Raw genomic sequence first — 13,016 nt, forward strand, 5'->3', positions numbered from 1 at the left:
CCTGCTCTGAATCACTGTGGTTTATTAAGTCTCTATCCATCGCAAAAGGCAATTGTGGCAAAATGACCTTCAAAGTATAGACTTTATTTTGAACACTATAAAAATAGTTTGTTTGTGTTTCGTCCAAACCCCTCAATCAGTTGGAATTGTAGAACGAGAGCAGGGGGCTGTGACAGTGTTTCCCAGATTGTTGCTGCAGGAGGCCAATCGGCCCATTGAGTGTGTGCCGGCCCTCAGTCAGTCACTAGGTAGTGGTCTGATGACACCTCGTTGGCTTTGATGACTTTAAGTGGGCGGCAGATGGCATTCCTCACCCTCTCTCGGTTACTGTGCAGCATCTGGTTGATGGCGTATTCATTCTCTGCACCGATATCTGTCAGACGCAGGTCAAACTCCATTAGAGTGTTGTTCATTGTCATTCCCTCTTGTAGCTGCTTGCCAGCTTCCTTAACAAACACAACAGGAAAGGTTAGCGGAGCGTAGAGAAACAGAGAGACTACAGAGATCTCAGACACAACAGAATCGCACACAGAGATTGAGAGTGAGAATGGAAGAGAATCGGTGGAGAGAGGGTCGACAGAGACAAAGGATCTCAACAGAAGAGACTCTTGACTGTATCTTCAGATTGAGGAAAGTAAGAAGCAGGAATGAATCGGCAATAACAGACAGATTCCCGCCCATTTCACACACCATCAGCACTTGGAAAGATATCATTTCCTCAATGTGGCAGAGTCAAAATCTTAAACCTCGATAACAGCAAAGAAAGCACCTTTAGCAAACAGAGCGGTTCCAGAAGACAGCTCACCAGCCCGCTCTCAAGGGCAATGACTGATGGGTAATAAATGGCCATTAGGAAGGGGTATAAAGCAAAGTGAAAGTCTCCGGATGGAGACATGTTACTGAGGTTGCCGCATTCGGTGTGGTACTTGGCCAAACAAGACTAGAAGGTACCATGAAACCAACTCTCTCCAGAAGTGTCACTCATTAAATGACCTGTTCTGAGGAGGAAGGGGTCAAGCTTCTTAAATATTGTTGGAGCTGCACTCATGCAGTATTCCCTCACACCATCAGCTTGAGATTTACGAATGGTGGTCAGCACCATTGTTTCACAGCGCCGGTTAGGTGGATTGGCCGTGCTAAATTGCACTGTAGTGTCCAAAGGTTAAGTGGGGTTACTGGGTTATGGGGAGAGGGTGGAGGTGTGGGCTTAAGTATGGATCTTGTTGCCTGACTGTCCTGGTCGGGTCAGTAGCACATGCAGCCGCGAACCCTCTTGATTGTGACACTGGTCACCTTCAATGGTTCCCCATGGCAGGCTCATTCAGAAAGTTAGGGGGCATGGGATACAGGGAAATTTGGCTGTCTGGATACAGAATTGGCTGGCCGAAAGAAGACAGCGAGTGGCAGTGGATGGAAAGTATTCCGCCTGGAGGTCAGTGACCAGTGGTGTCCCACAGGGATCCGTTCTGGGACCTCTGCTCTTCATTGGATTCCCCCAGATGCAGGTTGTCATGGATTATTTGCATGAAGCCATCTCGGCCTCAAAGCCGAGGGATCTCGTTGCCGGACTGTCCTGGTCGGGTCAGTAGCACATGCGGCCGCGAACCCTCTTGATTGTGACATTGGTCACCTTCAATGGACTGCATCCTGTGAAATCCCACAATGCCGCCCCCCCCCCCCCCCCCCCTGTGGATCCTTGGCAAGAGCTGGATATGTGAAAGTTGAGAATCATAATCTTAAAAGGCCACCGGCACTGGGTTTCCACCATCCCCAATGGATCTCAGTTGTCGTCAGCTGCTGTAGGAGGCCACACATCTCAGGGTAATAAATTGATGCACTATCAACTACGAGAAGACGAGAGTTGGATGTAATTGAGGCTTTATTGCACTGGGATGTGTGGCCTCCTACAGCAGCTGACGAAATGGCTGCTGTACGGGGAGCACACATATTTATACTCCGCCTACTGGGCGGAGCCAGCAGGCAGGGATCTATCCCCGTACCTGTAGTACAGGGGTCTTACCGTAAAACCCATATATACAATGGGGACTACCACATTCATTTCATTTCATTTCATTCACCCCATTAAAAAAATGAGTCCAGCGGGGGGTAGTGGAGAACTATATACAGAAAGTTGTGTTTAAAATCACAGATAATATTACAAATTCAGGTGGTCCGGTGCGTTGATCTGCTGTTGAGAGCGCCGCAGTGCTGGTGGCGACTCAGGCGTCGGCTTGGTCTTCGGTGACTCCGGGAGCGTGTCGAAATCCTCTTCATCCCCGGCTGGGAGCAAAGGGAGGACGGATTGTCCCAGAGCAGGGGCTGTGTTGGGGTGTGCCGGGGGAAGGTTGTGTGTGGAACCAGCTGGTGCCATGTCCCTGAGGGAGACTGTGTGGGAAACTGGGCCGCACGCTGTGCCTGAACTGGGCCACACGCTGTGCCTGAACTGGGCCTCACGCTGTGCCTGAACTGGGCCGCACGCTGTGCCTGAACTGGGCCGCACGCTGTCTCTGAACTGGGCCGCACGCTGTGCCTGAACTGGGCCACACGCTGTGCCTGAACTGGGCCTCACGCTGTGCCTGAACTGGGCCGCACGCTGTCTCTGAACTGGGCCGCACGCTGTGCCTGAACTGGGCCTCACGCTGTGCCTGAACTGGGCCTCACGCTGTCCCTGAACTGGGCCTCACGCTGTGCCTGAACTGGGCCGCACGCTGTGCCTGAACTGGGCCTCACGCTGTGCCTGAACTGGGCTACACGCTGTGCCTGAGCTGGGCCGCACGCTGTGCCTGAACTGGGCCTCACGCTGTGCCTGAACTGGGCCTCACGCTGTGCCTGAACTGGGCCGCACGCTGTCTCTGAACTGGGCCTCACGCTGTGCCTGAACTGGGCCACACGCTGTGCCTGAACTGGGCCGCACGCTGTCTCTGAACTGGGCCTCACGCTGTGCCTGAACTGGGCCTCACGCTGTGCGTGAACTGGGCCTCACGCTGTGCCTGAACTGGGCTGCATGCTGTGCCTGAACTGGGCCCCACGCTGCGCCTGAACTGGGCTGCATGCTGTGCCTGAACTGGGCCCCACGCTGTGCCTGAACTGGGCAGCACGCTGTGCCTGAACTGGGCCGCATGCTGTGCCTGAACTGGGCCCCACGCTGTGCCTGAACTGGGCCTCACGCTGTCCCTGAACTGGGCCTCATGCTGTGTCTGAACTGGGCCGCATGCTGTGCCTGAACTGGGCCGCACGCTGTCTCTGAACTGGGCCTCACGCTGTGCCTGAACTGGGCCGCACGCTGTGCCTGAACTGGGCCTCACGCTGTCCCTGAACTGGGACTCACGCTGTGCCTGAACTGGGCCGCATGCTGTGCCTGAACTGGGCCGCACGCTGTGCCTGAACTGGGCCTCACGCTGTGCCTGAACTGGATCGCATGCTGTGCCTGAACTGGGCCGCACGCTGTGCCTGAACTGGGCCTCACGCTGTGCCTGAACTGGGCCGCACGCTGTGCCTGAACTGGGCCTCACGCTGTCTCTGAACTGGGCCTCACGCTGTGCCTGAACTGGGCCACACGCTGTGCCTGAACTGGGCCGCACGCTGTCTCTGAACTGGGCCTCACGCTGTGCCTGAACTGGGCCGCACGCTGTGCCTGAACTGGGCCTCACGCTGTGCCTGAACTGGGCCGCACGCTGTCTCTGAACTGGGCCGCATGCTGTGCCTGAACTGGGCCCCACGCTGTGCCTGAACTGGGCTACACGCTGTGCCTGAACTGGGCCTCACGCTGTGCCTGAACTGGCCCCCACGCTGTGCCTGAACTGGGCCTCACGCTGTGCCTGAACTGGGCAGCACGCTGTGCCTGAACTGGGCCGCACGCTGTGCCTGAACTGGGCCGCACGCTGTGCCTGAACTGGGCCGCACGCTGTCCCTGAACTGGGCCTCACGCTGTGCCTGAACTGGGCCGCACGCTGTGCCTGAACTGGGCAGCACGCTGTGCCTGAACTGGGCAGCACGCTGTGCCTGAACTGGGCTACACGCTGTGCCTGAACTGGGCCTCACGCTGTGCCTGAACTGGGCCTCACGCTGTGCCTGAACTAGGCCTCACGCAGTGTCTGAACTGGGCCGCACGATGTGCCTGAACTGGGCCGCATGCTGTTCCTGAACTGGGCCTCACGCTGTGCCTGAACTGGGCCTCACGCTGTGTCTGAACTGGGCCTCACGCTGTGCCTGAACTGGGCCTCACGCTGTGCCTGAACTGGGCCGCACGCTGTGCCTGAACTGGGCCTCACGCTGTGCCTGAACTGGGCAGCACGCTGTGCCTGAACTGGGCCGCATGCTGTGCCTGAACTGGGCCCCACGCTGTGCCTGAACTGGGCTACACGCTGTGCCTGAACTGGGCCGCACGCTGTGCCTGAACTGGGCCTCACGCTGTGCCTGAACTGGGCCTCACGCTGTGTCTGAACTGGGCTTCACGCTGTGCCTGAACTGGGCCGCACGCTGTGCCTGAACTGGGCTACACGCTGTGCCTGAACTGGGCAGCACGCTGTGCCTGAACTGGGCAGCACGCTGTGCCTGAACTGGGCCGCACGCTGTGCCTGAACTGGGCAGCACGCTGTGCCTGAACTGGGCCGCACGCTGTGCCTGAACTGGGCCGCACGCTGTGCCTGAACTGGGCCTCACGCTGTGCCTGAACTGGGCCTCACGCTGTGCCTGAACTGGGACTCACGCTGTGCCTGAACTGGGCAGCACGCTGTGCCTGAACTGGGCCTCACACTGTGCCTGAACTGGGCTGCACGCTGTGCCTGAACTGGGCAGCACGCTGTGCCTGAACTGGGCAGCACGCTGTGCCTGAACTGGGCAGCACGCTGTGCCTGAACTGGGCAGCACGCTGTGCCTGAACTGGGCCTCACGCTGTGCCTGAACTGGGCCGCACGCTGTGCCTGAACTGGGCCTCACGCAGTGCCTGAACTGGGCTACACGCTGTGCCTGAACTGGGCCGCACGCTGTGCCTGAACTGGGCAGCACGCTGTGCCTGAACTGGGCAGCACGCTGTGCCTGAACTGGGCAGCACGCTGTGCCTGAACTGGGCCTCACGCTGTGCCTGAACTGGGCAGCACGCTGTGCCTGAACTGGGCAGCACGCTGTGCCTGAACTGGGCTACACGCTGTGCCTGAACTGGGCCTCACGCTGTGCCTGAACTGGGCCCCACGCTGTGTCTGAACTGGGCCTCACGCTGTGCCTGAACTGGGCAGCACGCTGTGCCTGAACTGGGCCGCACGCTGTGCCTGAACTGGGCTACACGCTGTGCCTGAACTGGGCCTCACGCTGTGCCTGAACTGGGCCTCACGCTGTGCCTGAACTGGGCCGCATGCTGTGCCTGAACTGGGCCTCACGCTGTGCCTGAACTGGGCAGCATGCTGTGCCTGAACTGGGCCTCACGCTGTGCCTGAACTGGGCAGCACGCTGTCCCTGAACTGGGCCTCACGCTGTGCCTGAACTGGGCAGCACGCTGTGCCTGAACTGGGCCTCACGCTGTGCCTGAACTGGGCCTCACGCTGTGCCTGAACTGGGCCTCACGCTGTGCCTGAACTGGGCCGCACGCTGTGCCTGAACTGGGCCTCACGCTGTGCCTGAACTGGGCAGCACGCTGTGCCTGAACTGGGCCGCATGCTGTGCCTGAACTGGGCCCCACGCTGTGCCTGAACTGGGCTACACGCTGTGCCTGAACTGGGCCGCACGCTGTGCCTGAACTGGGCCTCACGCTGTGCCTGAACTGGGCCTCACGCTGTGTCTGAACTGGGCTTCACGCTGTGCCTGAACTGGGCCGCACGCTGTGCCTGAACTGGGCTGCACGCTGTGCCTGAACTGGGCAGCACGCTGTGCCTGAACTGGGCAGCACGCTGTGCCTGAACTGGGCCGCACGCTGTGCCTGAACTGGGCAGCACGCTGTGCCTGAACTGGGCCTCACGCTGTGCCTGAACTGGGCCGCACGCTGTGCCTGAACTGGGCCGCACGCTGTGCCTGAACTGGGCCTCACGCTGTGCCTGAACTGGGACTCACGCTGTGCCTGAACTGGGCAGCACGCTGTGCCTGAACTGGGCCTCACACTGTGCCTGAACTGGGCTACACGCTGTGCCTGAACTGGGCAGCACGCTGTGCCTGAACTGGGCAGCACGCTGTGCCTGAACTGGGCAGCACGCTGTGCCTGAACTGGGCAGCACGCTGTGCCTGAACTGGGCCTCACGCTGTGCCTGAACTGGGCCGCACGCTGTGCCTGAACTGGGCCTCACGCAGTGCCTGAACTGGGCTACACGCTGTGCCTGAACTGGGCCGCACGCTGTGCCTGAACTGGGCAGCACGCTGTGCCTGAACTGGGACTCACGCTGTGCCTGAACTGGGCAGCACGCTGTGCCTGAACTGGGCCTCACGCTGTGCCTGAACTGGGCAGCACGCTGTGCCTGAACTGGGCAGCACGCTGTGCCTGAACTGGGCTACACGCTGTGCCTGAACTGGGCCTCACGCTGTGCCTGAACTGGGCCCCACGCTGTGTCTGAACTGGGCCTCACGCTGTGCCTGAACTGGGCAGCACGCTGTGCCTGAACTGGGCCGCACGCTGTGCCTGAACTGGGCTACACGCTGTGCCTGAACTGGGCCTCACGCTGTGCCTGAACTGGGCCTCACGCTGTGCCTGAACTGGGCCGCATGCTGTGCCTGAACTGGGCCTCACGCTGTGCCTGAACTGGGCAGCATGCTGTGCCTGAACTGGGCCTCACGCTGTGCCTGAACTGGGCAGCACGCTGTCCCTGAACTGGGCCTCACGCTGTGCCTGAACTGGGCAGCACGCTGTGCCTGAACTGGGCCTCACGCTGTGCCTGAACTGGGCTACACGCTGTGCCTGAACTGGGCCTCACGCTGTGCCTGAACTGGGCCGCATGCTGTGCCTGAACTGGGCAGCACGCTGTGCCTGAACTGGGCCTCACGCTGTGCCTGAACTGGGCTACACGCTGTGCCTGAACTGGGCCTCACGCTGTGCCTGAACTGGGCCGCACGCTGTGCCTGAACTGGGCAGCACGCTGTGCCTGAACTGGGCAGCACGCTGTGCCTGAACTGGGCCTCACGCTGTGCCTGAACTGGGCAGCACGCTGTGCCTGAACTGGGCCGCACGCTGTGCCTGAACTGGGCTACACGCTGTGCCTGAACTGGGACTCACGCTGTCCCTGAACTGGGCCGCACGCTGTGCCTGAACTGGGCCTCACGCTGTGCCTGAACTGGGCCTCACACTGTGCCTGAACTGGGCCTCACGCTGTGCCTGAACTGGGCTACACGCTGTGCCTGAACTGGGCCCCACGCTGTGCCTGAACTGGGCCTCACGCTGTGCCTGAACTGGGCAGCACGCTGTGCCTGAACTGGGCCCCACGCTGTGCCTGAACTGGGCCGCACGCTGTGCCTGAACTGGGCCCCACGCTGTGCCTGAACTGGGCAGCACGCTGTGCCTGAACTGGGCCCCACGCTGTCCCTGAACTGGGCCCCACGCTCTGCCTGAACTGGGCCGCACGCTGTGCCTGAAGTGGGGCCACAACACCAGATTTTCTTCACTAAGGGACAAGCGACCAGCTGGATTTTTTACAAGAATGCATCATTATTTTCGTGAAAAATATGTACGGATCCTTACTTTTCAAATTAAATTCAATAACCGCAATGGGAGGTGAACACATTCTTTAGGTTAATTAATTAATAGTTAGCTACCAGGTGAGTCCAAGTCTGGCTGTTGCAGTGGGCGAGCCACAGGCTGGTAGGGACAACTTTAATATTAAACAACTTTGAATGGAGCTGAAGCTGTCAGGCTATCAGTAAACATGCTGATTCCTCGTCTCCTTCCTGTCCCCATCAAACACTCCCAGGACAGGTACAGCACGAGGTTAGATACAGAGTAAAGCTCCCTCTACACTGTCCCCATCAAACACTCCCAGGACAGGTACAGCACGAGGTTAGATACAGAGTAAAGCTCCCTCTACACTGTCCCATCAAACACTCCCAGGACAGGGACAGCACGGGGTTAGATACAGAGTAAAGCTCCCTCTACACTGTCCCCATCAAACACTCCCAGGACAGGTACAGCACGAAGCTAGATACAGAGTAAAGCTCCCTCTACACTGTCCCCATCAAACACTCCCAGGACAGGTACAGCACGGGGTTAGATACAGAGTAAAGCTCCCTCTACACTGTCCCCATCAAACACTCCCAGGACAGGTACAGCACGGGGTTAGATACAGAGTAAAGCTCCCTCTACACCAGGGGTGGGCAAACTACGGCCCGCGGGCCGCATGCGGCCCGCCAAAGGTATTTCTGCGGCCCACCAAGTCATTAAATAAAAAAAAAAAATTTTCTTAAAACATTTTTGTTTTTTTTTAAAAATTTTTTTTTAAAGGTTAATGGGGGCGGGGGGGGGGCTGTTGGGTTACTTACTGGTATAGGGTGGATACGTTGACTTGAGTAGGGTGATCATTGCTCGGCACAACGTCGAGGGCCGAAGGGCCTGTTCTGTGCTGTACTGTTCTATGTTCTATATGAGGCGCCCAGAATCATAACCGGGTGAAGAAATTATTTTACTTAATATACTATGCGGCCCATTGTGAATTGTGAATTTCTGAATGTGGCCCTTGCACGGAAAAGTTTGCCCACCCCTGCTCTACACTGTCCCTATTAAACACTCCCAGGACAGGTACAGCACGGGGTTAGATACAGAGTAAAGCTCCCTCTACACTGTCCCCATCAAACACTCCCAGGACAGGTACAGCACGGGTTTAGATACAGAGTAAAGCTCCCTCTACACTGTCCCTATTAAACACTCCCAGGGCAGGTACAGCACGGGTTTAGATACAGAGTAAAGCTCCCTCTACACTGTCCCTATTAAACACACCCAGGACAGGTACAGCACGGGTTTAGATACAGAGTAAAGCTCCCTCTACACTGTCCCTATTAAACACTCCCAGGGCAGGTACAGCACGGGTTTAGATACAGAGTAAAGCTCCCTCTACACTGTCCCTATTAAACACACCCAGGAAAGGTACAGCACGGGTTTAGATACAGAGTAAAGCTCCCTCTACACTGTCCCTGTCAAACACTCCCAGGACAGGTACAGCACGGGGTTAGATACAGAGTAAAGCTCCCTCTACACTGTCCCTATTAAACACTCCCAGCACAGGTACAGCACGGGGTCCGATACAGAGTAAAGCTCCCTCTACACTGTCCCCATCAAACACTCCCAGGACAGGTACATCACGGGGTTAGATACAGAGTAAAGCTCCCTCGACACTGTCCCTATTAAACACTCCCAGGACAGGTACAGCACGGGGTTAGATACAGAGTAAAGCTCCCTCTACACTGTCCCTGTTAAACACTCCCAGGACAGGTCCAGCACGGGGTTTAAAAACAATATTTGATGGGTTGTGGCCGTTGCTGGTTAGGCTAACATTTATTGCCCATCTGGGGCCCGCTTGATTGCTCCCCTTCCATAACATTGTAGCCATCGAAGATGGACACCAGTGAATACAAAATGGAAGACTGCAAAGAGTGCAGGGAAAAACGGACATGGTCAAAAGCAAACAGCTTGCAGAAGCATTAAGCATTGGGACAATTGCAGAAACCAGTTTCCCGACAGCTGCTGAGTTCAGGCAGTGCTGTAAATGGGAAAGCCATTTACATAGTAATGGAGTGATACCGGGCCGTCCCAGATACAACGCTGTAAATGGGAAAGCCATTTACACAGTAATGAGGTGATACCGGGCCGTCCCAGATACAACGCTGTAAATGGGAAAGCCATTTACATAGTAATGGAGTGATACCGGGCCGTCCCAGATACAACGCTGTAAATGGGAAAGCCATTTACATAGTAATGAGGTGATACCGGGCCGTCCCAGATACAAAGCTGTAAATGGGAAAGCCATTTACATAGTAATGGAGTGATACCGGGCCGTCCCAGATACAAAGCTGTAAATGGGAAAGCCATTTACATAGTAATGGAGTGATACCGGGCCGTCCCAGATACAAAGCTGTAAATGGGAAAGCCATTTACATAGTAATGGAGTGATACCGGGCCGTCCCAGATACAACGCTGTAAATGGGAAAGCCATTTACATAGTAATGGAGTGATACCGGGCCGTCCCAGATACAACGCTGTAAATGGGAAAGCCATTTACACAGTAATGAGGTGATACCGGGCCGTCCCAGATACAACGCTGTAAATGGGAAAGCCATTTACATAGTAATGGAGTGATACCGGGCCGTCCCAGATACAAAGCTGTAAATGGGAAAGCCATTTACATAGTAATGAGGTGATACCGGGCCGTCCCAGATACAACGCTGTAAATGGGAAAGCCATTTACATAGTAATGAGGTGATACCGGGCCGTCCCAGATACAACGCTGTAAATGGGAAAGCCATTTACACAGTAATGAGGTGATACCGGGCAGTCCCAGATACAACGCTGTAAATGGGAAAGCCATTTACATAGTAATGAGGTGATACCGGGCAGTCCCAGGTACAAAGGATACACTTAGCTATCAATCGATACTTTTAATAGAGAACCAGACACGATGGAGCCAGCGAAACCAGGACAATGAGTCCTAAGAACCGCCCCAGCCATCAAGGAACGGCTCTAGGATAGGGGGGTTCAAATCATATCGATTGGGAAAAGGCCCAATCGATCCCCAGCAGGTGAGGAAGCCCGCCCCAAGGGGCACGGACCCCCTGGGACCTATAAAAGAAGGTCCCGCACATGGTTCAGTCTCCTGTCTCCAACCTCCGACTCCAGCCTCCAGACTCTGTCTTTTGCACCAGCCGTCGAGCAGCAGCCACAGATAAGTAAGTGCCAACTGACGATCGCTACTTGACCCAGGCATTACTTATACCCTTGCTGACCGATAGTAACCCGAAGTTGCAGACCAGAACGGAACGAAGGCCTTGTTCCCTGACCTTGCCTGTTCCTTCTTAGATAAGTATTAGTCGTTTAATGGTAGAAGTAAGTTAGTCTTTAGCGTGTGCATGAGTGTTATTATAATTGTTTTATAATAAACTCTAATTGTTTTGGACTTACTAATTGGTGTACAGCTTTATTGCTTTGAACTTGACCTTGATACTTGTGACGGTGTCTTTTACGGCACCTGGCGACTCCAGAGCATAGAAAGAGAAACAGAGCCAAGTGAGTGTTAAGCACACTTACTCAGAACGAGCAACAACATACACTGCAGGAAATTGTCAAGGTTCCTTAGGCAGCACCTTCCAAACCCACGGCCACTACCATCTAGGAGGACAAGAGCAGCAGATACCTGGGAACCCTGGAGGTTCCCCTCCAACTCATTCTCCACTCCGACTTGGAAACACATTTTTTTTTAAATTTAGAGATAGAAAGAGTTCTATTGGTTCCTTGACACTATTAAAAGGTCCCTTTTTGGACACGGTGTGTGTAGTGGCTTTGGGTGTAGACATACCTGTGTTCAGTTGAGATAGTCTATAGATTACACTGGACAAATAGCTACAGGAATGAAGGATGGTGACTGGAAGGGATTTCAGGATAAATTGGAGCAAGAGTCAATGTTCTGAGGAGCAGGTAGAGGGAGAAGGATTGAAAGAATGAAGAGCCTGACAGAAACATGGAGAGGCCAATAGGTACCTCAGAGTTTGGTTTTAAGACGTTACTCTACCACACACATCACTTGCTCAGACTCACCGGGCCTAGGTTATTACAGGAAAGATCAATGGACTTCAGGTTGCGGTTCTTGATCAGGAGTTCTGAGAAGACGACTGCCACAGGCTCTGTCAGCTCATTGCTCGACAAGTTGATATCTTCCACTGAGGATTTCACAAGAGCTCGGCCCAAGACCTCTCCCCCTTCATCCCCGATTTGATTGAGGCGGAAGTTGATGGATTTGAGAGTTGAGAAGCGTCTGACTTTGTAGGAGATAGCTTTGGCCCCGTAAGCCGAGATCCGATTGTTGCACAGGTTGACCTTCTCCAGGTTTGTCTTGTGTAGAAGTTTGGCCACAACCTTCGCCCCGTTGTCCATGATCATGTTGTGTGACAGGTCCAGTTCTTTCAGCGAGGGATGGTTCAGCATGTACTTCACCAGCACTCGCAACTTCTCATCGTCAATCCTGTTTCGAGGCAGTCGGAGCACCTTCAGGGTCTTGCAGGATTGGATGGCCTTTGCGAGGGAGAAGCAATCTCGGTAGGTGAACTGGAAGATATTCCATTCGAAATTCATCCCGCAGTCTTTGACCCCGTATGTCACGTTCAGCTCTTCGAGGTGGATGAGTTTGCTCAGCAAGATGCTGAAGTCAAAGTGATCAACTGACGGCCCATTTGCATCACTATCACTGCCAGCATCTGAAGAGCTATCGTCTAATGTCTCAGGGGATTGTTTGACAGGAGGAAGGAGCTGGGCAATGTCTAATGTCTTCACATAGTTTTTACAGAGGGGGACCAGTTCCAGCACCACCTTTACATCGGTGGTGTCGGGGACAAAGAATTCAATGATGTTCTTCAGCAATCGTTCGAAGAACATCCTCTTCCAGCTCCCCCCATAACTGGAGGTGTCGCAAACCTCCCAGCATTCCAGGCAGCACCTTTTCCAATAGCCTTCATCGCTGACCAGATTGGCTGTCACTTGCAGTGGGATATTGGTGGAGATCTTTGCCAACACCTTGCGTTTGTGCTTCTCCAGAAGTTGGTTCAAACGGGGATGATCTGCAGTGTGAGAAGAGGGCACAGGGGTAGGTGAGTGAATCAGCAGCATTTTCTCCAGCCACCCGAATACACACTCCTCATTCAAATCAACTGATCATTTCAAAGACTCATCAAATGGCACAGCACAGCAAGTGGCCAATCGGCCCATCATGTCTGGGCCAGCACGGTGAAAGAATTAATCCCACTCCTGCTCTTTCCACAGAGCATTTCCAGATTATTCCCCTTCCAGTATTTATCCAATTCCCTTTGGGACATTCCCATTCAATCAGCTCCCACTACCTTCTGCGGCA

General features: G+C 55.1%; 1 protein-coding gene across 1 annotated transcript; it reads right to left on the minus strand.

Annotated features, from left to right (window-relative positions):
- Nucleotides 1-22: 22 nt before the first annotated feature.
- Nucleotides 23-12,790, minus strand: tcte1 (t-complex-associated-testis-expressed 1). The gene is made up of 2 exons (XM_038798913.1): nt 11,711-12,790; nt 23-446 (listed from the first exon to the last, which is right to left on the minus strand). The coding sequence occupies exons 1-2, from the start codon at nt 12,773-12,775 to the stop codon at nt 234-236; spliced, it is 1,278 nt and encodes a 425-aa protein (XP_038654841.1). The 5' UTR covers nt 12,776-12,790; the 3' UTR covers nt 23-233.
- Nucleotides 12,791-13,016: the final 226 nt, after the last annotated feature.

This window comes from Scyliorhinus canicula, chromosome 6, assembly GCF_902713615.1.
Source record: "Scyliorhinus canicula chromosome 6, sScyCan1.1, whole genome shotgun sequence".
NCBI classification, from domain to species: domain Eukaryota; kingdom Metazoa; phylum Chordata; class Chondrichthyes; order Carcharhiniformes; family Scyliorhinidae; genus Scyliorhinus; species Scyliorhinus canicula.

Bases quoted from the DNA above. Each gene is read 5' to 3' on its own strand.
- tcte1 (XM_038798913.1), bottom strand. From the start codon at position 12,775: ATGCTGCTGATTCACTCACCTACCCCTGTGCCCTCTTCTCACACTGCA. The intron at 447-11,710 runs GTGAGTCTGAGC...GTGTTTGTTAAG, and splicing joins CCTGTAATAACCTAGGCCCG to GAAGCTGGCAAGCAGCTACA.